This window comes from Ammospiza nelsoni, chromosome 8 (assembly GCF_027579445.1).
Source record: "Ammospiza nelsoni isolate bAmmNel1 chromosome 8, bAmmNel1.pri, whole genome shotgun sequence".
Taxonomy (NCBI): Eukaryota; Metazoa; Chordata; class Aves; order Passeriformes; family Passerellidae; genus Ammospiza; species Ammospiza nelsoni.
This window is the reverse complement of record NC_080640.1, coordinates 28,620,854-28,647,212: the sequence shown is the minus strand read 5'-3', so window position 1 is coordinate 28,647,212 and position 26,359 is coordinate 28,620,854. Positions and strand designations below refer to the sequence as shown.

General features: G+C 44.2%; 1 protein-coding gene across 4 annotated transcripts; it reads left to right on the top strand.

Annotated features, from left to right (window-relative positions):
• The first annotated feature begins 447 nt into the window (after window positions 1–447).
• SLC16A9 (solute carrier family 16 member 9) lies at window positions 448–26,359 on the top strand. 4 transcript variants are annotated; one of them, XM_059477469.1, is made up of 8 exons: window positions 448–574; window positions 4,775–4,893; window positions 11,746–11,801; window positions 13,210–13,437; window positions 21,270–21,413; window positions 22,390–22,485; window positions 24,003–24,911; window positions 25,219–26,359. In XM_059477469.1, the coding sequence occupies exons 4-8, from the start codon at window positions 13,242–13,244 to the stop codon at window positions 25,395–25,397; spliced, it is 1,524 nt and encodes a 507-aa protein (XP_059333452.1). In that variant the 5' UTR covers window positions 448–574; window positions 4,775–4,893; window positions 11,746–11,801; window positions 13,210–13,241; the 3' UTR covers window positions 25,398–26,359. The 4 variants fall into 4 exon arrangements, with proteins under 4 accessions (XP_059333452.1, XP_059333454.1, XP_059333453.1 ...); XM_059477471.1 differs by lacking the exons at window positions 448–574; window positions 4,775–4,893 and adding an exon at window positions 7,641–7,697; XM_059477470.1 differs by lacking the exons at window positions 448–574; window positions 4,775–4,893 and adding an exon at window positions 8,437–8,537.

Sequence of the window (26,359 nt, the reverse complement as noted above, 5' to 3'; positions counted from 1 at the left end):
AAGAAGGTTTAACACAGGTGCAGTTAAACATTTATGTCTGGTTTACAGTAAAGTTACAGAGGAATTCCCAAGTTGTTTCAGTGAAAACACGTTTTTTTTGTTTGTACTTTTTTGGTAAGGAAGTTCCAATAGCCAGTAAACAGACAATGGTTTCCAGTTCTCTTCACAGTCACTGGGGAGATGATTCACATGAACTTGGAGAGAGCATCACATTGCAGTGGCAGGACACACTGGCTGTGTTTACATTGTAGTTGTCAGATCAAGCAGGTTTTCAGCTAATTTATTGATTGTAAGTTGTCCAAGCTCTTTGCAAATGCAGTGAGCTTCCCAGACCTTGGGACAGAGGGTCCAGCACAGCACAGTGTTTATGCTGCAGAATAAAAGGACTGACAGCTCAGAAGCAGAGCAAGCATGAGCAAGGGGAGGACAGGAATGAGCAGGAAGCCACGGTGTGGAAGCCAGGATTTCTGAGTGGCAGAACAATGCCCCACACCTGCCCAGCACAGGCAGTTTCCTACATTGTCACGTGAGCCACTGCAGAGGCTCTGGGAACGTGTCTGCACAGCAAACCATGGTAAGTAAAAGAGCTGAGCCTGAAAGCTGCAGCCCGTTGGTGAGCTTGCTTCTCTTCTTGAAAGCTCAGATGGCAAAAGTGTGCTGCCAACAGCAGGAGATAAGCTTTTCTTGATTAATGCTTCTCTTTTGATGCAGAAACCCACTTCCAAACTAATTTTTCAGGAATTGGTTATTTGGTTATGATTGAGTGCTTTTGTGGGCCTGGGTGTGGATGCAAATCTTGTCTGTCATTGCTGAGTAACTCTGCTTGTGTCTGCACTAAATGCAGACTAAGGGTCTTTACAGTGGACAAATCTATATTTAGACAAGCCCTGGGTGTCAGCTTGACATAAGCTTAAAATAACCTTCCCCTATTGTGGGATCTTGCTTTCCCTTTGGTCTCTGCACTCACCAAGTTTGTCTTGGCAATCAAAATTAAAGGATGTGGGGTTTTTTGAGAGCTTTTTACAGACATTTGGAGTGATTAATTGTGAACTATTTCAGCATGTGCTGTATTGCCAACAGATCAATGCATGAACATAACCAGAAAAACTGAGTGTAGTTTGGGACGCTGGTCTTGGCCTGTGAGGATCCAACACTGGGCTGAGGGCAGCATTAGAAATAATGCTGCATCTGAAGTGGCAGGACTGCATTATACAGAAAAAAACCTGAGAGCCTTTGCATTGAAAAGAGATAGCAATGAAATGAATTTAGGTTTCTGGCTGTTTCATACTGCTGCTATTATACTCTCCATTTAATTGACAGAAAATGAAAGCCTTCCTTGATACTTTAGTATGGTTACATAAGAGAGGGAAAAGCTAACTCAGGTCTATTAAATGAACTTAGTACTCAAGCAAGATGAAAAGAGCATGTCTGTACTCTGCAGAGTGTCACAGGAATGCATTGTGCTGCTTCCTGCCCTGGTAAATGTGTGCCATTAAACTTCAGTACCCTCTATTGGCCAGAACAGTTGAATTTTCCACAGGGAATGAGCAAACACTGCTTCTGAGGAGCCATCTCGAGGACTGATGCTCTACCTGGTGACCACCTCAACAGAAACACTTGCCTTTGATTCGTTGAGGTTGCAAACCTGGGCCAAACAGATTACTTCAGCTCCAGAGCAAAAAGATGGCAAAGTCTTTTTTTGTACAGTCTTTGCAAAGAGTAAAAGCCACCCATGGGGGGAGAACTGAGGATTTCTGGAGCACCTGACTGTCAGAGCAGTGAATGGTTTGAGTCCCACTGGAGCAGCAGCAGCAGTGTGTGGTGTTGGTAACAGCCCCCTCCTTGCCATGTGCCAACAAGGGAGAGCCTGCAGATAATTCTGTGCAGAACAAACGAGTCATTATTTTCCTCCAGGATGTTCTTTAATGCCTTTCAGCCACCTCACCGTGCCCTCTGCCACAGCTCTGATTACTGCAGCCTTCACTGGAGTTTGGGACGTTTGGGATTTGCCTTGTTCCTGATCACAATGCTTTTCAGCAGTGCTAAGGGCCAGTTGTCTATTTTCCGTCCATCCACTGCTGAAAGTGAAAATATGTTTAACCGTTTTGGATCATATTCTTCCATAGAGGTGGTCATTCTAGCCCATTAAAGCATGGAGCTAGAAATAGAATTTAGAAAGGAGATTTGATATTCCAGATTAAGAACAAAAATGCAGATATAGCATAAACCAGTCTGCCCCCCTCTAATTAAACAAGCCCTTTATGTGCCCTAAATATGGTAGCTCAGAAAGGAGAGTGATGGGTGCAAAGGATAAGTTACTGAGTTGTTCTCTGAAAAAGTGATTTATTTATGTATTGTGATTTCTTTAATATCCTGGTATTTTCACTGTCATCTGATTCTCTAATGTAACTATACATGCTCATCTATACAAGATTTGCTGCTGTAAGAGACAGCTCTGACTTTTGCCTTTCTCTGTAAGGAATATTCTGATCTTTAAAGAAAATGGAACCTTTTTACTAAAACAGTGAATGCTTTCTTGAACTCTCCCAATATAATAAAATGCACCACCCTAAATGGGGATTAGCTTTACTGTGAGGGGCATGTAACAGGATCAGGAAAGGGAAGTTGGGATTGAACAGCACAAACTTTGTATCTCAGTAGAAATAGCATTTGTGGTTTGTACTGGCATTTATCTTTGTGAGTTTATGGCAAACCTGAAGGTCATGAGGGACCTCTGCCATAATAAAAATATCCTGCTAGTTATTTCCTGGAAGAAAATAGAACTGATAAATCCCTTTGCTTAGAAATACAGGGCTAAATTTATTTCCATTTTACATTCTGAGCAGATGTGGTTCATGCTGTCAGCACTTACTTGTCATTACGTGGTGCATTTTGTATTTTAGTTGAAGTCTATGTGATTTTTAAAATAGCTTTAACATAATGTGATTTTCCCTAATGTTCTAAATATGGAAAACTTCATTATTTGCCAAACCCAAATAGTTCCTTTATCAGTTTAGGGAAGGCAAATATATGCAACAGATTCAGAAGATTATGTTTTGTGAATATTGTCACGATTCTCTAGTTTGTTACAAAGAACTTTTACTAAGAAACTGTACCTCGGACATCTTCAAAAAATGCTCCTTGCAGCTGCATGGGTTGGTTGTGTTGTGTAGCAAGAGCATTGAAGTTATAAGGAAGTTAAAATTACTTTGATTAAATGGCTTTTCCCTCTTTTGGTAATACCCTCATGACGACATACAGGTGATGTCCTCGTTACCTACATGGGTGGTGTAAGAACCCGAAAAGCCCTTCACCCATTCAGTCATGTAAAAGTAAAGAAACAAAAAAGAAGTAATTATAGACTACAGTTTTTTAAAGCTGGATGACTGCTGCTTTTCTTTTGTTACAAGCTTTGCAGGTTTGCATGTGAGGTTTATTTTACATATATGTAGACTTGAAGACTAACATTGGAAATTGATTTACAAAGCAGCAAATGAATCATAGGATGGTTTGGATTGGAAGGAACCTTGTAAATCATCTAGTTCCACCTCCCCTGCTATGGGCATGGACACCTTCCACCACACCAGGTATTTCAGGGCTCCATCCAGCCTGGCCTTGAACACTTCCAGGGATGAGCATCCACAACTTCCCAGGGCAACCTGTGCCAGGGCCTCACCACCCTCACAGTAAAGGCTTTTTCCCTATTATCTATTTACTATGCACCTCCCCTCTTTCAGTTTTAAGTCATTCCCCCTTGTCTTGTCCCCACATGCTCCTGTACAAAGTCCCTGTCCATCTCTCCTGTGTGCTGCTGGCCGGTTTGTCAGACATGGTTACACTGGGGACACAGTCTGAGCACACACTTCAGGCCTTGTCCATGTTAGAGGGGCTCTGCAGAGGATGGTGGTGTGGAAACCTTGGATTTAGTGTTATCAGTGACAGCCAGACTGTGGGAGGGACAATTCTGCCACTGTATCTGCATCTTCCCAGACAAAGTAGGCAATATTCCCTGTCAGCGTAGCTGTGATGGCACCAGGAAGCTTTGTGGTACTTTATTGGCATCTCCTGGGTAATCTGTGTTCTTTGCAGCTGAAACAGTCTTGTTCCCTTTCACACGAATCTGAGAGAAGGTGTAGTGACCCTGCTTGAAGTGGTCAAATAGCACTTGACAAACCTCATACTTCTCACCTCCCACATGAAGGGTTAATTTATAACTTCGGAAACGTTGTCTGCTGCGGCTGCTGGAGATAAATGAGTGTCCTTTAGACTCTGTGAGTTCATCAATATTTAATGTGCCTGCTTAAATTAAACTCCAGTCAAACTACTGATTATTCTCCTCACCTTGCTCCCCCTTCAATCATTAATGGACATTTTCCACAAGCAAGTTAACCAAACACCTACAGTGGCCTTTGCACATGCTGGCCTTACCCTTTCGCTGCAGACTCTGTCCTCCCATGCTGATTGCATAAGGACTGCAAAGATAAAAAAGGATGCTCCCCAGCCTGGACCACAGTTTAAAGGACAATAGTTGATCAAATACTTAGAATTAGGTTATGTTTTGAGATTTTCCTTCACTGCACAATCTAGACCTTCTTTAAAATCAAACAAGCAAATAAACAAACAAGAATACCCAAACCTGCTGCCTCTTGACCCAGGGTGATAATCCTTTTGATCAGATTTAGGGTGTTCAGCACCAGCTACATTCCTTGCTGGGAAGGACCCCTTCCAAGGTGGCTGTTTGAATACCCTCTAATTTTCCTCTCTGTACCTCCAGGAGCTGCTGCTAGAGCACTGGCTGTGAAGTAGAGAACATTCCTCGATCATCTGTTCGCTGGTACAGCTGTGAGTGACCCAGAACAGCACATCCTGCAACCATGGTGTACCAAAAATCAGGTAAAATTTAACTAGCTGCTGCTCTCATCCCTGGTCATGCTACACAAGTACCTTTATTCTTTGGAATCTTAGACCCCACAGGCTGAGGGGAAAAGTGGCTTATAGAAATTATTCAGTGTTTTACTTTATTTTCTATTTTAAATGAGGATTTAAGAATTCTGGTGATGTGTGGGATGAAAGTGTGGTTGTGAATGGTGCAGTTATAGCACTGTTACAATTCACTGGGCCTTGGAAGGCCATGTAGGAAGGGTTCCTGAAGGGAAGAAATGAGAAGATTAACCAGTGATGTGAAATCTAAGCCAAATGGCAGTTGCCAAAATACTGTAGGCCCAGTGAGCAGAAACCTAGAGTTGAACAGAGCTGTATTGCTTATTATGAAACCAGGGACAAAGGAGACATGGAGGAGGGACTGTTTCCTCTAACCTTTTCTGTAGCTTGTTTTCCCAGTTCTGTTCCTTGCCAGCAAGGCTGGCCTCTCAAAATTATGGTATGCACTTGACTGACATGTTCATATTAAGAACGGGTTTAATTGAAACAAGGGACTTGTCATTAGGGGGACATCCAGAGAAGTTAGAGTATGCAATTAGGGTCAGTATGTATTCACTCAAAGTGCATAGTTATTCTCAAGTGGGGTTTCTTGTTCAGGTCCAAAGCTTCCTGTGATCTGAACTTGGTTTGGTTTACATCTGACTGGACTTGCTTCCTCTGCATAAGGATCCAGGGAGTGCCAATGTACTCCTGCCACTGATGTGCCTTAACTCTTTTTCATGTGCCTTAACTATTCTTGTACAGCTAAACCATTGTGAACTTGTGAATACACTATTTTTTTTTGAGATGCTCATGACCAATTTTGCTAGAATGAAGTATTTAATTTTACAAGATTGTTTTTTAAGCTTCTGTATCAAGCACAGATATTTCTGTATCTGTAATGGGAACTGGAGCTTTAGATGCATTTGTTTGCAAGAAGGTTTTGTATTAAAGTGTAGGAAAGAGCACATCTTGGACAGTTAATTCAGAATTGTTGTTTCCCAGCCATCTCTTGTGTGGCTATGGGAAGATTTCACTTACCCTTTCAATTTCAGCCTGTGTCCTGAAGCCCAAGAAGCAATCAAAGTAAACAGTGGCTGTTTACTGTCTGGGCAGCTGTCTTCAGTCATTTGTTTCAGCAGCTCCAGTGCACATGTTCCCAAAATGCTGCGCTTCCCAAAGAAATCTGTGCAAGCACAAGCTAGCCTAGCTTTTCCTAATATCTGTAGCAGTTACCTGGGCATGGAATTTAAGCCTACTCACCTCTTTTATTGGTCTAATGCATATGCAGAACAGTTCATTCCTTTTGCTTCACAGCAACCTCTTACAGTTCGTGAAGTTCTATGGTGTTTCCCTGTTCCTTCTGTCTAGGTTAAATGCCATTTATTTCAGTTCTCCTCCCTGAAACAGCTTTCTAGAGCTCTCGGAGTTCCTGTTCTCCTTTCTTCCCCCCCACCCCCCTTCAGCTGGCTGCCCTTTTCGACATGAGATACACAGCACAACCCAACACCAGCTGGGATGTCTTAGAAGTGAGGCTTGAGTTTATGTCATTCTTCTGTCAGTCCTTCCAGTAGCAAGTATTGATTTTGATATTTACCTGAATGCTGTGAGGCATGGATCAAGACACTTTCAAAGACATTTGAAGTTCACAAGCCTTTGTAAATATTGCATGAAGGAGTAAGTCTGGAATGCAAGACTGAAAAGGAGAATGGTGCCATACCTGCAGGAACTGCAGAGGCTGTGAACATCTGAGGTTGCATCAGAATTTCAGGTCTAGGAATATTTCAGCTCTCAAAATTTCACTCAGCTCAGGGAATGTTTATCTTTCCACCTGCAGTGTGTGGTTACCTGAGCTCTAATTGGGTAGAGGCAGCAGCAGAGCTGTCACCCAGAGCACGCCCGAGGTGGGGGCTGATACTCGCTGGGTGTTCAGCAGCTTCTGCTGCAGCCTTTGCAGCCTGGAGGGTGAGCATCGCAGGTGGCTGAACTTGCCGGCCGCCCTGCCGCCTGTGCGACAGCGCTGGACGTGCCATGCACACGGACCCGGCCCGGGGCTCCGACGAGGCGGCCCCTGAAGGCAGCGGGTGCGCTGACACACGAGTGAGTTGTCTCTCCCCGGAGCGGACAGGCTGGGGTAGCAGTGCCGCATGTGCGCTGCCTGCATCGCTGTCTGCAGCGCAACTTTGCGGGTTTTGGCACGGCCGGTGCGGGGGGCAGCGCCCGTGCCCGTCCTGCGGCCGCTCCGCCGCCCCGGGGACCCGCACGGTGCCGGGGGAGCCCGGCCTGCGGCTGCCTTGGGGCGAGGAGCGGGGATGGCGCTGGGGGTCACCGTGCCCCGGGCTGCTGACAATGGGGGGCAGCGCTGCGGACGGGCACCCGGCGGGCAGGGACCCCGCGGTGAGCGCCGCTCTCGGGGCTCGGGGGCGGCTCCCACACGGCCCCGGGCTGGGGGCGACCCTCGGCCCGCCTGTGCCCGGCGGGAACGGGGCAGGGGTCTGCCCGCGGGACAGGGGCAGGAGCGGGGCAAGGCAGCGTCGGGCGGCGGAGGTGAGCCCGAGCCCGAGCCGAGCGGCCCCGCCTGCCCGGAGGGGCGGGGGTCGGGGCGGTCCCCCCGCGCCGGGGCTGCGGGCGGAGGCGGTGGCGGCCCCCGGCAGCTCCTCCCCCGCCCGAGTTACAACCGGTTCGTGCCGGCCGCGGCCCGCCCGCCGCGATGCGGGGCTACCCCGGCTCCCCGGGGGCGGCTCCGGGCCCCCGCCCCACGGGCCGCCCGCCCGCAGGTAACGGGGCCGGGACCCGCGATTCGGGCGGGGGGACAGCGGGGCGGGGGCGGACGGACGGACGGACAGACCCCCCGCAGGGGCCGCTGCCCCCGGTTTGGCCCCGCCCGGCCCCGCTCTGCGGCGGGAGCCGCCCCGGGAGCTGGGGCGGGGGGCGGCAGGGCCGGGCCGGGGCCCCGGGGCGGCTCTGCGGGGAGCGGCTTCAGGAGCAGGAGCGGATCGTGCCGCCGGCCCCGGGCGAGCCCATCCCTTGCGGTGCCCATCGACGAGCACCCCTCGGTGTGGCTGCGGTGCCTCCTGGTGTGCCCTGTTTATCTGATGGGCACTGGGCGGTGTGCGACATCGGCACCTGCCGCGGGCACATGGCAGCGGGTGCCCATCGCCATCGGTGTTTGTGTGCCCATTGCGGGAGCCCACCGACACCGTGAGCGCCCATTGCGGGAGCCCACCGACACCGTGAGTGCCCATTGCGGGCTCCCTGTGTCACCCCGGCGGCTGCCCCGGAGCTGGGCACTGTGGCTCGGCCGCGTTGCCATCGGCACGGCCAGGGCGACCTTCAGTCACCTCCCGGAGCGCTTCAGTCCCGGCGCGGGTGAGCGCTCCCCGTCGGGACCGGCCCGCAGCTGGAAGGCGTCAATGTGTAACGCGGGGCTGTGGGCTGGCCCCGAGGGCGTGGGGAGAGGCGAGGCGAGCAGAGGGCTATAAGAGGCCGTGCATCCCCACGGAGATCCTGCCAAGGGTGCGCACGGACCGGGCGAGCGGATGCTGAAGGGAAGCCTCGCAGGTTGGGATGCGTGAGGCGTCGCGCATCGTGCTCTCGGTTTGCAGAGCAGATCTCTGGTAAATCATGTTGGCTCGTGGTTTCTAGCAGCGCTGGCTCATATCTGCCCGCATGGATGCGTGCTAGTGACGGACAGGCACTAAAGTTTTTCATTCGGGGGGTTTCCATCCGCTCTGGAGCAGTGAGGCTCTGGAAACAGGTAGGACTGGTTCTGCTGAGCTGACAGATTTGTACAAAGCTGACTGGTTTATGTGCTGCCCCACTGATGCTTCTTAATGTAAACTAATTTTGCACTATAGAAAAACATTATTTTGTTGTTGGTAAGTTTCGTTCTGGTGTTTAGTTTTGTTTAAAATTTCACACTTCTGTCATCCATGTGAAATAGGAGGAAACATTGATATTGACAACTCTCTTATTCAACTGACAGAAAAGCAAGTAGAGAAATGTGACAAATAGGCAGATCTGAATATTGAGAACTAGAAGGGAAATACATATATGTGTTCAGTGTCACACAGGAAGCTGCTGTACTGTAGAATACCAGTTAAAGTCAGATATCGTGGAAGTAGAGATGCAACTTGCAGTGAATTTAATACAATGCTTGTGCTGTTTTGTCAGTACACATGCAGGTGTTGGATATGATGAGCATGTTAAAAGCACCTATGATGCAGCAGTCTCATGCTCTAGGTGTTACTTTCAAGCTAAGGGTAGCAGAAATTTCAGATGATAATTGCAAGGACTTGCCTGAAAAATAAACAGAAATTTACAAGAAGTCTGATTCAGCTTAAAACGAGGGATGTTACTTTTCTGGCTGGTACCGTCTTGCTTTGTAGCAGAGCCTTGCAAAACTCGAGGAGCCCAGTGTTAATCACGCAGTGTGTGTGCTGACATCAGCTCTCTCTGCAGCCATGTGCTGCTCACAGAAAGCACCACACTTCCTGGGCTCTGGCTGCACAAAGAACGAACTGGAAACAATCACACTGCTACTGTCTTTCTCAAGATTCCCTTTGCCACAGATTAATACAAGTTGCTGTGCTGAGGGCTAATGTTTCAGTGGTGCTCATGTTCTTTTTTTGTGCTCATCTGTCATCTTTAAGCCAAATTCTAAGATTTATAGGAAGGGAGTTCAGTGCTGTGATAATGGTGCTCAGAGCAAAGCAAATAGTTGCAGCCAGACACTTCTCTCTTTCCACATTGAAGCTGTCGTTCAGTTTGTTCTCTAGAGTTTCTTTTTGTTGTGGTTGGTAAAGGCTTTCATCGAGCAGCTCTCTTCCTCTGATTCTTATTCGCAGTGAGTACAACTCACTGAAAAGCTTTTTCTCACCAAATTTCAAGTTACTATTCAATTCTTTATGCTTCATGTCTCTTTTTCAGTATTTTTAATTTAATTTGGTTTCCTGGAGCCTGAAACAGTATCCCTAGGCTTAGTGAACCGAAGGGTTTGTGAAACTGTTCCCACCTGAATCCTGAATCTTGAACAGTTGTTTATCTGTTACCAGGATTATACAAGTCTTCCTGGTTGGTTCTGAGAAAAAAACCCACAACTATTGACTCCCCTCACTTCCCTCTGTGTGGGCTTCTGTGTCTTCATTTTTAGTGCCCACATATATCTTTACAGTTTGTGTCCTCTTTCTACACAGACAGAAAACAGTGGAAGGCGCTTTGGATCCCTCCCAAGTCGATGCACAGGTTTGGTGTCCATGCAAATGAAGGTTTAATTTTCACTGTCAGTTCTTTTCCCTGCTACCAAGCTATTACAGTACAACCTTTCCTTTCGGAGAAGCATTAAATAATGTGCCAATGGAAAGTTGATATCCATGGTCCCAGCAGTGGCTTTGTTGTGCAGGACATCTTTAACTATGATAGCAGAGGGCTCTGGGGAACAGGCTCCTCATGCAGCTCCCTGCTCTCTCCCCCTCTTTTCAGGGGAGTTAGGAAATACCTCAGTTTAGCTATCAGGCACACAGCAGGGTGAGGTGAAGGAATAACCTGCAAAAACAGGAGGAGGAGGGAAGGGAAAGCCAGGTCATTCAAAAATGATCCTGGGATTTTATAGATCTGTTATACCCCAGAGGATGATTTCTGGTGAAATTATGTTTGGTTTTTTTTTTTATTTTTACTTTTTGCCCAACAGTTGTGGACTATAAATGGCTTGGAGCATTCAGAGAATAGAGATGGTTGATACCTAAAATTTTGTTATTTAACTAAAAGATGCAAAAGAGATCTATGATGCAAAATAGGAGTTGTCAGCATGTAGAAAGTTAGCGCTTTTACTGCTGTAAATTGGGTACAGTTGGTTAAATTCAGTTATACTCTGCAGCATTGCAACAGATGACAAACTAATCCAGAGGTTTTTAGTCTTTCTATTAGAGGAGACTACGTGACCTAAGACTACAAAAACTTTTTTCCTCTCCTGCCCAGTCCTTGCTTCCTTCCCATGAAATATTTAGAATAGCAGAACTGAACTCAAGAGTTGTCTTTGTGCTAAATTTTAGGGCACCAATATAATGGAAATCAAGGTAACAGCTAAAATGTGTTTGTTTTCTAAAGTTTATTTTTAAATAAATATGAGTTGGGGCTATTCACTGTCTACCTCCATTATTGTAGGGTTTTTCTGAAAACTTCCTTGCTTTGTCTCATTGTCTGCTTTTAAAGCTGTTACTTGTTTCCACTATGTTTTCCTCTAGGCAGGGACAAAAGCCAAGTGAAAATTACTTAATTCATGGACAGATGCATGGGTCAGCTCTTGGGGACTGTATTCAAATAAATATTTTGTGTGGAAATGCAGAGATCCCTTTTTGTGTAAAAGGCATTGTTATAGGAAAGTGCCTATGACTTCTGGCTATCCTAGCTGCCACCCTTGCATCTCACAGGATCAAGGGACACTCACCAGGCATTGGAGTGAGTCAGAATTTACATTTATTAGCTGAAACAAATAAGTTTGTAGCATTTGTAACTGGGAATGATGTATCTTCAAGGACAGTCAGTATATTAAAATTGTAAATCACTCCCAAAGGACCCAGGATGTCGAAATGTATTTCACATTAGTGGGCGATATTTTTGTTATTTGAGGGCTCAAGGCTGCTGTCAGATGTTAATTAATTGCAGGAGATCAGTACTTCTCCACTGAGATAACTTGTTTGCTTTTGAAGTTCCTCTAGGAAGATTTTAAAAAGAAGAAATTTCATGTGAAGCCTCCATTTTTTCAGAGTTGTGTTAACTGTTGCAGTGATATGTTGGCTGAAAACTTGCTTTGTTGTCTTTTTGCAGGTGGTTGTCACATGAAGGTACATTTATAGGAAGCTGACAGATTTTTGCCATCATCTGTGAGTATTTACCCTCAAAGTCACATTTAAGTGCATTTGCAAACTAGAACTGGCCTTTTTCATGTCTCTATACAATTCCTCAAAATTTTATACTATAGAGCTTTTGTTAAGTTTTCCATGCAAATTCTTAAAAATTGCCCGAGAAAAGGGTGTGAGGATCTCAAATGGGAATTCTGTTATTGTCTGCTTGTTTTCCCCTTTGCTTTCATACAGCAGTAATTTTTTTTCCATTTCCTCTGGGTTCCTAAGTCAAAAAGGCAGTGCAATGCATTTATTTTTCTGCTTTGTCTCTTGGGAGTCTCCCAGAGCAGAGCTGTTACTGCAGCAGTCTTAATGCTTGAGCTGCAGTGTGGAGGTGGTCCTTGAGAATATCTTCCAGGGTGAAGGAAATAAAACTATTGAGAATTACATATCTGGTTAGTGGCAGAGCCAGGAGCAGAGCATGTGTTTTGTATTCATCAAATTTTATTCATCAGATTGCTCCCTGTAGGGAAGGAGGGCAGGCTGGCTGTGTGCACAGGGAGACTCCAGAGCAACGTAGCCTGGAAAACCTCTGAAACTGCCAGATTTTAGAAGTACTGATCCCTACATTCACACTCTAGTCTTGAGAAGATGTGAGGGTGGTGGGTTATTTAAAGCCATAGATACACAGGTGATGGGTTGGGCCATGCCCAGGAGTAAGGTGGTGCTTCTGGAGTCCAGGCAGTGAGTGCCAGTTTGGGGAAGGCTGATGTGTGCAGAGGGCTGACACTTTTACAGGTTATAGCAGATTTTTGTGTGCATGTTTGTTGCTGTCATGCAGCCACACCTGTACACAGTCTTAGAGCTCACTTCACTAATATACTCAAAGTGATTTTTGGATGCAGCTCTCTACACATCACTTTGTTGACAGAACAGAGTACATAACTATTACTACTGCCAAAATGTCAGTCTTCCTCTTGATCTGCCCCTCTCAGAGTGCACTATCTGGTGGCAAACACCTTAATAAATAGAAAGATACTGTGCTGAGAGTGGAACTGAGTATAGATTTTTTTCCTCCTTTTTTAATATTCATGGCTTTAACAGCAGGTGACCATGGGGCTCTTTTGCTGAACCGTGCCAGATATGAATGCCTGAAGTTTTCAGAGAGCTTATTTAGCACTCAGCAAATGAAATGCTTCTCTTTCATGCAGCGCTGGTGTATGTCCAACTCTATGTATGATGCTTTAGGTGCTGCTGTTCTGTTACCCAGCAGTTCCAATTTCCCCTGCAGTGTGCTGCACTGTTTCATGCAGTGTGGCATTTCCAGCTCCCACAGCCTGTGTGCTGCAGCTGCTCCTGCAGGATGGCTGAACCTGCCACCTCTGCACAGCTCCCCTGTGCTCAGGCAGGTGTCTGACCCTGCTCTCTCTGGGTTTTGTCTGCACAGGTGCTGCCCTGCCTCTGCCCCCAGCTGCCAGGATGGCGTTTCGGAAGCCGCCGGACGGAGGCTGGGGCTGGGTGATCGTGGTGGTTTCCTTCTTCGCCCAGTTCCTGTGCTATGGGTCACCGCTGGCGGTGGGAGTGCTGTACCTGGAGTGGCTGGATGCCTTTGGAGAGGGGAAAGGCAAGACTGCTTGGGTTGGATCGCTAGCCAATGGAATTGGATTGCTTGCCAGTAAGTGCAGAAGCAGTATCTGTCCTAAATTGAAATGTCTCCAATTGATGCTTTCGTCTGTGTGTGTGCTCTTGGAATCGTGTCAAAGACGGCTGCAAATGAGGGTGCTGCATTTTTCTTTTAGTTTTATATTACATTTATAGTTTCCTTTATAGTTACATTTATGCATAAGCCAGAGGAATATAATGTTAAAAGAGCAAGAAAAATATTCCCTTTATTCAAATACAATTATTTTGAATTTTCTAAACTAGAAAAGTCATACTCTAGAAGCTGAACAGTAATTTTGTTGATGCATTTTTTTTAATGAGATTTTAAGACTAACATTTATATTATTGTCTTAAAATCAGAGCAAGCTGTTAGTCCAAAATGGTTCAAGTGCTTTATGAAAAAAGTCAATGAATGAGTTACTAATTTTTCAGCTCTAGCAGAAAACCTACCAGTGAGGGTGGGTGAGGGCTCCTTTTCATTCTTTACTTGAGAAAAAACTCCCTTTGAAGGCTGGAAAGTTATGGGTAACAGTAGCATTAAATGAAGCAACTTTCCTAGAAACTTTTCTGTAGTAAGACATTGTCACTTGGAGAGTAACAGCAGAATTTTAGGGAAATAAAACCTCACCTTGACAATTCCTAGGTTGTTGTTTTAAGATCAGGCACGGGTATTTACTGGGTCATATCACTAACTTCTGTTTTTCAAAGATTTATCATGGGAACTATTATCTATTTGCTGGATCTGGAAAAAATTTCTAGTCAACAGGGGAGCTGCTACAAGCAAAAGCAATAATGTGGTTTAATGGACAAAATGCAGCTCAGGATCCTGAGGAAAATCTCCTCAAAAGAAAGTTGATGTTCCAATAGCAATACAGACCTGAATAAAGAGCACTGCTTTGTATGGCCCCAGAACTGATCAAGTACTGGTGTCACTCCTGTGTTAGGGTTTTTTTGCCACCAGGCAGAAGAGAAATGGGCAAAGGCAGGTGGATCACTGAGCACAAAAAGACTCTATTTAGTCTGAGGGTGTTATTGGATAAAGGACTGGAGATTGCTCTTCCATCATCCTTTTTTAATTTTCCTGTGTCATGGGTATTAACTCCTGATATTCATCAAGACCTCAAAATATTTGAGTGAAAGAGTGAAGTGGGGGAAAGTAATGATAAACAAGGTAATTGCTGAAGGAAAAACTAGGCAGAAGGAAATTCAAGAGAACACCCTTTTAGGAGACCAGAGGTCTCTGGCTCTGTTAAGAGCCTCAGTCCCCTTTCCCTTATGTCAACATTGTGCTTGTTTCCAGATGTTAGTGCCCTCTGACTTGCTGCTGTGGGCAATTCTCAGCAATGTGCTTTGTAGCTGGCTGGTTTTTGGCTGGGGTAGAGTTCATTTTCTTCTCAGTGGCTGTGTTTTGGAAATGTGCTGGATGCAGGGTTGATAATGTAGAGGTGTTTTTCTTACTGGTGAGCAGGGCTAACAGAGCCAAGGTCGTTCCTGCTGTTCCTGCTGCCAGTCTGGTGAGGAGACTGGGGGTGCACAGGAGGTCAGGAGGAGAAACACCCAGGACAGGTGACCCCAAGTGACCACAGGGATGTTCTATGCCATGTGACATCATGCTCAGTAAATAAACTGGGGGGAGAAGGAGGAAAGGGGGGGATCTTCTGAGAGATGGCATTTGTCTTCCCGAGTCACCATCACACGTGATGGGGCCCTGCTGCCCTGGAGATGGCTGAACTTGCCCTGCCATGGGGAGCAGTGAACAATTCCTTGGTTTGCTTTGCCTGCATGCAAAGTGTGCTTTGCTTTCCCTATTAAACTGCCTTTATGTCAGCCCAGGAGTTTTCCAGCTTTTACCTTTCTGAGTCTCCTCTTTCCTGCTGGTGGGGGAGTGAGATCGTGGCTGCGTGGGCCTGGTTGTGGTAGAGGTTAAACCATGACAGCAGCTATAATAATGATGAATAATACAAATCAATGATGAGTAATACAAAACAAAGGTGCTCTTGTGACTGATTTTGGTATGGAATGATTAAATGAAGGTTTGACAGGTTAGGAGGAGTGCTGTCTGTCCATGTGATTTTATTCTTTCAGTTTGGCATTCAGAAGCTTAATAATCATTCCTACCCTTTATGCCTTCAAAAGAAAGTGCAGGGAGGGTCCTTTAATTACATTGATGTTATCAGAGTTGACTGAAAACAAAGTCTATGTTCCCAGCTTTACCTAAAATGGAAGTTCCCACTGCTTGTCAAGCTGGGTTCTGACCCTAATGATAAATCTACTGAATTTCCTCCTTAAAAGTATGCAATTTTATGGTACAAGTTGTTTAGTTTTAGTTTTCAGCTGATGAATAATGTTAACTTCAAGTGGTATATTTTGAAGTGCCCCTTGATTAGTGTGATGGATGTCTAGAAAATGTCATCAAATTATTTCTAAATTTTCTTTAAAGCCTGTAACTTGATACAGTCTTTTTGCCAATACTCCCACACTTTTAATTAAGGCTCTACTGGAGAGCCATTTAGACTCTTCTGTGGGCTTTATTCAACTTAACATCACCTTTCTGAAGCTGTAGATACCAGACTGGAAAAGGAATGACAATTATGGTAGATTAGCAGCCACAGCCAGGAAATAAATCAGAGTCCATTTTCTTAGGAAGACTTTTCTCATTGATAGCACTGGCAATGACATTCGCCAGCTTCTCTAACAGAGAAAGTTGGGACCAGTGACTCTGCTGTATTAGTACTGTAATTTCACCAAACTCAAGAAGATATATATAGCATCTGGCACAGAAAAAGGTTCTCTGTCTTCTCCCCTTCCTTCTGCTCATGTAATCTGAAATTTCTTTTCAAGCAGCTGATGCTGGTGAGCACTTTCATGTTTGCTGCATTGGTATCCTTTCTAAAATGTTTACTTCTGACTTCTGTGAGAGCTAAACTTAGACTGGAGACATAGAAACCCAGAACAGCACCTTGTTTATTTGGATCCATTTCCTGGGCACCTGGTGTTCGATTTCTGTCCTTTTGCTCGCAGCACAGACGGTGCTGCTGGGGCCAGTGTCCAGCCTGAGCCGGAGAAGGGAATGGGGCTGGGATCCTGTGGGCTCCTCCTCGCAGGATGGCTTGGATTGTGACTTTCTGTGAGGAAACCTTGCAGAGCAGTGCAAGAAATGTGCCTAGAGGAGTGACAGACAAGCATCAGTGTTGCTGTGGGAGGCAGAGGTGAGAGCTGCCCTGCAGAATTAGTGTTATGACAGTGGTCAGGCTATGGCAGATGGGACACAGGGCTCCAGGGCTTGTTCAACAGGAAGAAATTGAAAAAGCTTAGTAGGTTTCCCTTACTAAAACAGGCCAGAGGAGGATATTTATATATATTCTTGAACATCATGTGCTTCTTCTGCACCAAATGTTCTTAATTTTGCATCCATTTGGAGCCTGAAATTAAATTTAATCCATGTTCCACTTGTTAAAAGCAAAACAAAGACCTTGGCGCCTGTAATTGGCACCACAGCTGTTTATAGTAAGGGTTGACTTCACAGTCCTTGGCATAGGAAGAGACATCAATGTCTCTGTTCCCACTTCCCTTCGTTAATGGAGGGAGAGCAAAGGGAGGATTCTCTCTTGAAAGGCACGCCTTGATAATTTGATGGGGTGTTTCTGCTGATCTGAGGCATGCAGTGCTAGGTGTTTAAAAAGCTTAATTTTGTGTTTTCAAGCAACAATTTTACTACTCTATAACTTTTACTACTCTATGACATCAATTATACCACTCTATTTTGCAGCATCTACATATTTTTGAACACAAACCTCAAACAGCCATAGCCCCCACTGTAAAGTATGGATGCTGTAAATAGCTTATGCATAGGGGAGAAGGGTGTCCCCAAGATTCCTCTGAAAAAAAGCCCAGTTCATATAACAACATTTTTCTAGAAAGGAAATCTCTTTCCAATCAGTTGGGAGTGGGTTACTGCCCAGTGTGAAAGGCTTTTTTTCAGATCTATACTCATATCCAAAGTACAGGCATTTGGAGAGTATTATATTTATTATAACCAGGTTTTAGAAATGCACTTAATATGCAGAGCATTTTCTTGTATTCTGTCCAGTGGATTTTAATGCAGTTCATGACCATTTTTTCTACTCTACAGTTTCAACAGGCTCGGACAGATGCCCAGGTAGGGTGGGTCAGATTAATGCCAATGATAAGAAAATGAACTCAGTTGTCCAATGCAGTTTGTTTAGCAAAAGGTTTTGTGTATGAGGTGAAGAAAGGAGGATCCTTGAGATTAGTGAGTGGAGTGGAGGGAGAGAATGTTGTTTTGCAGGGTTATTTTTTGCTTTATGTGAAAATATTGAGGAAGAAAGTGTTACTTCTGGATGTCCATTAAAAAAACCAACTTTGTGCTTGTCAGGAGGTCAGCACATTTCTGCAGGTTTAAGTTCCTAAGTGCAGCAGTTGCCTTGTTTTCATGTCTCAGGAAGGACTCACAGACACATCATGGTCTCATTGAGGGTAAAGTACTTAATTCAAAATAATTTTAATAAAAATACTAATGTACAAATGATCCCTCCTAGGTGTTCTTCCTCTTTGGTCCCCCTGTATGAAGATCTCCTGTGAAAACCAATCTTCCTTCTGCTTCCCATTTTGTCTGGGGATCTTGTTGACTGCTCCCCTGATAATTGTGCTGCTGACTGTGAGCTGTGACAGGTTGTGTGCAGAAGAGCAGTGTCTGTTCCTGTGCTGTCTGTCTTCCTAGAGTTAGCTGTCATTCCAGTAAACTGTGCTGCTATCTCTTTTTGACTGAGTTTGGTCTAGTTTTAAGATACATCATTTGGAAAGGAAAAAGCCCTAGGGATTTTATTTGTAAAAGAGGTAAATATTTATCAATGTCATAAAATATTGTGCTAGTTCCAGTGCTAACCCCTGGAGCTGCTGGCAAACTGAACAAAATGCTGGCTTTAAAGCTATTTTTCATGCTTACTATTGAGGATTGCCACTGGGATTTTTTTATGTTGTTCATATTATGGTGAGAGTCAGCTAATGAAAACCCTTATGCTGCCTGAAGATCTGTTTCCTATGTGGCTGTATGCAGACTCCTGCATTCTTCAGAATGCCCACTTTGAGCAAAATCCACAGGGCAGGTCTCAGTCCCACTCTGTGAAAGTTGGATCTTTACTAGAATTTACTGCCTTGAACCCATTGTGGTCCAAATATTTGTAAAGAATGACAAGTTTGTGTACAGTCAATTCTTGTGCAAATACTGTGGTGATAACTGAAGGTGCTGTGCCTGGTGGAAAAGAAAATGCCAGTGCTATGGGAAACAGGGAAGGGGAAGCAATGCAAGGAGGCAGGAAAGGACAAAGATGCTGGCTTTGATGCACCATTTGAAAATCCAGGGGATTTTCTTTTGTGACTGATTTTCTAGCAGTGTGATGAGTGTGAAAGTCGTGCCTAGTGTGAATGGGAAGATGGAGCTGTTCTCTGCTCAACTTGGGGACCTAAAATAATTATTTTAATGTTTACAGTGGCGCTCCTTCTTATAAACAGGGCTGTTGCTGAGTTGCCAGATGTCTTGCTGTGCGAGATGGCAGATTAATGCTGAGCTCTCTGGAGCAGGTTCTTCACTTTTGTGCAGATTGTTTTCCATGTCAGAGTGAAAAGATGTCTTTGTGCTCTTTGTTCTCCTTTGGGATTAGATTTTGTAAGCAGAGAGGCTGGAAGAGCATCTCCTTGGGCCTTGTCAGGGATGATTTTGTTCATGCTCCAGTGGAGATGTCCTTGTCAGGTTATGAAGCCACATCCTTCAGCTCTGTGTCTTGTTCTGGCTTGGGGTCAGAGGGTCCAGTTTCACCTGGGATGCTCTAGCAGGGGTCAGTGATGTCTGTACCAGCACCACCACCCCAGACTGGACAGACACCTTCTGAGAGTAGCTGTGTCCAAATATAGAGAGCAGGTGGAAGGGAAGTGCTGTTTGTTTTAGCAAGGTAGTAGCCAGAAATAAAGAATAGAAAGAGTGCAAATTCCTCTGCTTAATTGTATTATGTTAACACTACTTTATTTTCTTTTAGTGTAGAAGAATTCTTTATACAATACAGAGTCAATCCTTTGTTCATTTTTAAATCCCGTGGTTTTAGGAAACATACCAATCTTAATTTGCCAGTTCTAGTAATTAATTCTAAGAATCAGCAATGCTCTTAGCTTTTGTTCTCAGCATGTTACCCTGCCCAGATTATGCTGGCCAGCTTTCATTCCCACAGTGTACTGACTCTTGAGAAGCAGTAAGTGCTTAGATCTTCCTTTTTCATTGCTTCCAAAATCCAATTAAACCTTTCTTTCCTGGAATATTTTCTTGATTCCTCTGTAACTCTGTTTGCCTGGATAAGCCCCAGCTCAGACTCACCCCCCTTTATGTTCCCTGGGCAGATAGCTCTAATGTAGGGCAAAAGTTCTGGCCTGCCTTGTCTTTGAGGATCATTTCACCTGCTGACAAATCCCTGCTCCTGCCTGCCTGAACTGCTTGTCCCATGGCTGGCAACCACAGGAAAACCTTTCCTGCATTCCCAGCTGCTCTCTTCTGTCTACAAACCTAGGCAAGCACCATCCCCAGGCTCCAAGTGTTTACCTCGTATCACCTTTCTGGGCTCACCTCCCATCTGCTGGGAATCTGTTCTGTGACTCAGGGAGCACTAACCTTGGCAAATGGCAGACTCCAAAATTACTGCTTGTGCAGATTGAATCGACCATGGCGTGTGTGTGTGCATCCCTTCACATGAGGTGCAGATGTTGTAAGGTGGTTTTGTTTGTTTGTGTTAAATAATGGCGTTCATCTGTGCATCTAACTTCTAATCTCAAAGTTGCTGAGTTTAGAAATGAGGCTAACATCTGAGTTTATGAGTGAAGGTTTGAGTTTCAGATAAATTGTCTTTGCAAGCCAAGTCCCTTGCTGGTTGATTCTTTATGCAGGGCACCAAACTTGCACGCTACTTAAGACTAAAAGGTGTATTCCAGGTCACACAGCTCAGAATAAGTGCTTGTTCTACAATTTCTGTGAGGAGAGAACTGGCTGAATAGAGACAGGGTGTGAATTCTGCCTCACTCTGTTCTTGTTTTGAAGAGCTGAGAGCTAAGAACTGAGAAGTATTGGGGAGTGAACTTGAATGTTGTTATGGCTGCTCCCCGTAAGTGACTTTTATTTTCTGTAGTTTCACAGGAGGAGCAGAGATAGGTAGTAAAAGGTTCTGTTTAATTCCCTCAAAAATCAGGGAAGAATGATGCTTATCCTTGCCTGGGATGCCAGCAGAGGCTCCCTCTGTGTAAGCACCAGGTGGCATTCTTGCTGTGACCATGATCCCCAGTGACTGCCTTTTCTTTCCAGTTTCATACATCACATACCAAGATGAATACAGATACTGTGTTTCTGAAACACAGGTTTTGTGCTCTGGCAAAAAATACCTGCTTGCTTAAGGCCTGGCTGATGGTCTGCCTTGGTTTTGTGTTTCAAGATGAAGATTCTTTTCAGAAACTTTGTGCACCTAAGTTCTGTGGTGACAGTCCAGTATGTTTTGGATCTCCCTATGTGTAAGGAATGTTTCCCTTGCTCTTTCCCTCCCAGCCCAATGACCCTTTCATGGCCTTGATGTTCAGTTTCTCCTTGAGAAAAATTTTGCTAGCCTGACCATGAATATTTTTATAACTGCTTTAGAGAACCCTGTGAAAATGAGTACTCTGAATTGTTATCTAATATAATTATACATGTAAATAGTTATCATAAGAAATATTTCCACAGATTGATATTTTTTTAGAAGTTCTTCCTGGTGCTGGTGTTTACTTGGAATGCTTTTTCCTGTTTTTTTCCTCTAGGTCCTGTCTGCAGTATATGTGTATCATCTTTTGGAGCAAGACCTGTAGCTATCTTCAGTGGCTTTATGGTGGCTGGGGGCCTCATGATGAGCAGTTTTGCACCTAACATATACTTCCTCTATGTTTCATATGGGATAGTTGTTGGTAAGAAACACCTTCCCTTCATTTAGTCTTCATTATTTTGAGTGTTGGTTTATGAATATGAAATGGGAAACTGATTCACAGAGACAATGGTAGACAAAGGAATACTTCATTTTTGGGCAGGGAGGGATGTTGCATGGGCAGGCTGTTACCATGATAAAAACATGGTAACAGCCTGTTCCAGAAATACCTTCCCTTCATTTTGAGAATTAGTGTTCATTATTTTGAGTGTTGGTTTATGAATATGAAATGGGAAACTGATTCATAGAGGCAGTGGTAGTCTGGGACTTTATTTATCAAGGAATGCTTTACTTTTGGGCAGGCTGTTACCATGAAAAAAGATAAAAAAAAATGTAAATGTTCATGAGGGTTTGAAAACAGTTTATCCTCTGTTGACACAATTGTTAGAGATGGAGAAGCTGAGGTTTTACCGAAGGCTGGAATCGAACAAGTCTTCTGCTGGCATGAAATGCCAATCTTAAGGGAATAATATCTCTTCTGGAATTCTGTCACATTCTATCATTCTAATTTGATAAATTAGGGATCATTAGGGAGTAGTGCTGCTCTGCCCAGAACTGGATTGAACACAAAATGCTGCGCTGGAGGCACGAGAGCGCTGCGCTCCTGGCAGGTGGTGACCTGCCCTCTGTGCTGCCGTGGGTGGCTGATCAAGTTAACTGTGTCAGGCACTTGGGCACCTCTGTGGCCAGCAGGGCACCGTGCCATGGGCAGGCAGCTCTGCCCAGCCCTGGGCTCAGAGCCCTGGGGCCCTTGCACAGAGCACAGAGCTCAGCTGGAGCTCCTCAAAGCCAGCCTGCCGCACCCTGCTCAGCAGCAGGGACGGGGAGGTGGGACAGTGCCGAGCAGGGTTAAAGGTACCTCAGTACCCAGGGCACACCATGGCATCACCTGGGGGATAACAAAGGGCATTCATTCCTAGAGGATGTAGCATGTTTTGTATCTCCCTCCTTTTATGCAGGTCTTGGATGTGGCCTTTTGTACACTGCAACAGTCACCATCACGTGCCAGTATTTTGACAAACGCAGAGGCCTCGCACTTGGGCTGATTTCAACAGGTAGGACTTCAATTGTCATTCTCTCCAGCTTGTCAGCTCTGATGCAGCCATCCTTACCCTGGCAATAAAACCCAGAAGATTATGTTTTTCTCAGTAACTTAAGAAAGTTACTACTTTCTTAAATAAAAATATCAGTAGCAATGAAGGGAAAAACTGAGGCTTCAGATACAATAGTAACTACACTTGCAAGTTTATGTATGGGCCATCAATATAGATGAGGAAAGGATGTTCACTGAAAACAGACTCAGGTAGCTTGGGCTGTGTGCCCCAGATCTTAAGGGGAAACATTCCATAGATCCTCTTTTTGCTCTTTGTTCTTACCCAGGATCAGAGGTGAGAAAGAGATTGGAGATGCAGGATACAAATGCCGCATCACCACTACCTCACATTAGCTGTACCTCTACAGTTTTTAGTGGCCCGAGTAGGAATGGTTACAGATGGCTCCCGTGCCATACCTTGCTTTCTGTGTGCCATGGGGCATCTGCTCTGACCTCTTTGCTCGAGTAGCTGTCAGTGAGGAGACACAGGATCAGTGTAGTCAGTGGTGTGAGATACTAATACCACATCCACACAAGCTAAGTGAAGAGGAGCTTCTAGAGAAATGTTCCTTGGGATCATTTCCAGTGGCTTTGTTTTGCATTCCAGGTGGGTTGCCTTAAAGCCTGATCTTATTGTGCCCTGGTTAATTTCAGAACCTGGAAGGCAAAACAAGCATAGATTTTGTAATTGATTTTTCCTCTGTTTAGCACCAGACAGTCTTCAGCAAATAATTTTAAAGTTTGTCATATAAATTGACTTGAAAACCAATGTTCTGTGTCTGTGAGAGGACACCCACTAGTTAAAATGGATATGTCCTCACTTCAACAAAGAGCCTTTTCTTTAAATTACTGGGATTGCATTAAATGCTTGTGCTCCTAGTAATTTCTCACTCTTCAGTGTTTTCTTCTGAATGGCCACATGTGCATACTTAGTCCTGTAGAGCTTCAGAAATGCTTTTGGGATAAACTCCCAACTGGCAAACCCTGCCCCTTAAACACCAGGCAGTCAAGGGCTGCTTCTAGGAGGGGTCTTGGTGAACTCCTGGTCCATTTCTGCCTGGGAGGAGGAAGGGAAAAATGTTGGAGTGGAAAATTCAAACTGTGCTAACTCAAAATGGTACCTGAAGGGATACATGTATATGAGAGCAGGGCAGAAGAGTGACTTAACAGTTCTTTGATGTTTTTAATCAGATATAGTATTGATCCTACTTGTTTATGAAGCGTCTGCTAGTGTTATTTGTCACAAAGTGTTCAGATATTTTGGGAGATTTTTTTTGTGCTGTTGCTACTCAACAAAGGAACTGTAACTTCAGGAGGAATGATGATTTACTGGTTCATTAAACTTGGGAGAGTCAGGAGCACAAATGAATTAACATTCCTGTGGCACTGTATTCATAGCTGCTGAATTGTGGAATTTTGTTAGAGTTGAGGAATGGTCTTGGTTCTTCAGTTTAAACCAAACTTATTTTTCTTTTATAGGCTCAAGTGTTGGACTCTTTATTTATGCAGCACTGCAAAGAGAGCTTATTGAGCTGTATGGACTGGATGGGTGTCTGCTAATAGTTGGTGCCCTGTCTCTAAATATATTAGCCTGTGGCAGCCTAATGAGACCTTTGGAATCACCCAGTTCTCCTCCACCAGAGAAAATGTTTGTAGACAAAGTCCCAGATCAATATTTTGTTTACCATGAAAAGGAAAAGACTGTAGAAGAAAACATTAGCATCCTTGAAAAGGGCTATATTGATGAAAAATCTGTGAACAATGTGCCTGACTGCAAACAGGATAGCATTTTGCATAAGAACACATTGAGCTCAATAAACGTAAATGAGAAAGACACTTATAAAAAGAAAGTTGTAGAACAGACAAACTTCTGCAAGCAACTCGCCAAGAGGAAGTGGCAGCTCTATTTCACCTACTGGAAGGAGACCATGGTTCTTTTCAAGAACAAAGTATTTTCAGCTCTCTTTGTTGCCATCTTGCTCTTTGATATTGGTGGATTTCCCCCTTCTCTGCTCATGGAAGATGTAGCAAGAAGTGCAAACATTAGTGAAGATGACTATTACATGCCCCTTATTTCCATTATTGGCATTATGACGACTGTTGGCAAACTTACTTTAGGAATACTGGCAGATTTTAAGTGGGTTAACACTTTATATCTCTATGTAACTACCTTAATAATGACAGGAGTGGCCTTGTTTGCAATTCCATTCGCCAAAAGTTACCTTACATTAGCAATGCTTTCTGGGATTTTGGGTTTTCTGACTGGGAACTGGTCAATTTTTCCATATGTAACAACAAAGACTGTGGGGATTGAGAAACTGACTCATGCCTATGGGATATTGATGTTCTTTGCTGGACTTGGGAACAGCCTCGGACCACCAATTGTAGGTAAGGGCAAGGTGTGGATATAAACTGAACATGGGCTTGTCACAACCAGACAGAATTTTGCATGTCTAATAGTAATGGAAAGATAAAATCTGCAACAAAAAATAAAAGCTGTTTAGCTGATTATGTTCATGATTTGTCTTTGGGAGAAAACACATTCCATGTCTAAGAGGTCAAACAGCATTTTAGATTCAACCTATGTAATTTAAATTTTATTTTGTTGTTTGAGTGGTTTTTAATTGTTGTTTTTCTATGTTGCCAGTGCTGTGTTGCATTTCACTGATGAGCTTCTCTCTTATCCCACTCCCAGGCTGGTTTTACGACTGGACGCAGGAGTACAACACTGCTTTCTACTTCAGTGGCTTTTGTGTCCTGCTGGGGGGATTTCTCCTGCTCTTGGCAGCACTGCCCTGCTGGAATGCCTGCACCAATCAGAGCTCCAAGCTGCCTCCAAATACTTACTCCTACAAAGTTGCATCTAACGCTTAGGTGACAACTGGAAAACACTTTGCGCCTTTTTATATTATATAGCAAAGTATTTTAATACTTTTCCACTTATTTATGAAGCCCACAAATCCTCTTTCCACTAGAAAAATTCCATTGTTGCTTGTTGTTCAGTTTCTTTTTCTTCTTCTATTTCTTTTTTTTTAATGTTATTTTTAAAAGCAGTCTTATTTTGTGTACTATGCACCGTGTTTTCAGCCTTTGTCTACTGTAATTTCCTTTCACCCTGTGAAGGGGGTGTTCCTGCTGTATTATCAGATGTACTTTTTTTAAGGGGCGTTGGTATGGAGGGGTGAACACTTTAAAGCAAAAATGAAGGCCTGTTCTTTATAAGAGAAGGCTGGCATTTCTGCCTCCTTCCATAGGTCTCCAAGTTGCACAATTAGACTTTACAAAACAAGAGTTTGCCTTATTAAAATGTTATACTGTGGCAAGGTGCTTTTAACTTCATGCTTAGATTAACTTTTTGTCTTTTTAAAGTTTCTCCAATTTATGATTAAGTGCCAATTGTGGGAGGGAGAAGAGGGGAAACAATCAACCTTGTGTTGTAAAACTGAAATGAACATTATGACGAAAGTAAAGATTCTTATTACCACTGCGACTAAGAACCATGTTTATAAATACTGCACATTTTGTGAAGCCTGTTTATAAAACTGTTGAACCAAAACCTTTTAAAACCAAGGAATAAATGTGATTGTTGAAACCGTGAAAGGAAATGCTGACTTGGTTATGCAAGCTCATAATCTTTTTATCAGGGTTGGAGAGACGTTCACTGAAGCCCACAGGTGAGTGTTTCTAAGCAAGGCACGCATATTCTGCTGGTCCTGGGGGCCTCTCTTGTTGCACAACCACAGCTGAGTGGATTGATGCACCTGCAGAAAGCTTATTAGGGCTTGTAGGGTGTTAACAAGGCAGACCTGATTAAAAAGGGGAAATTGTGACTGCAA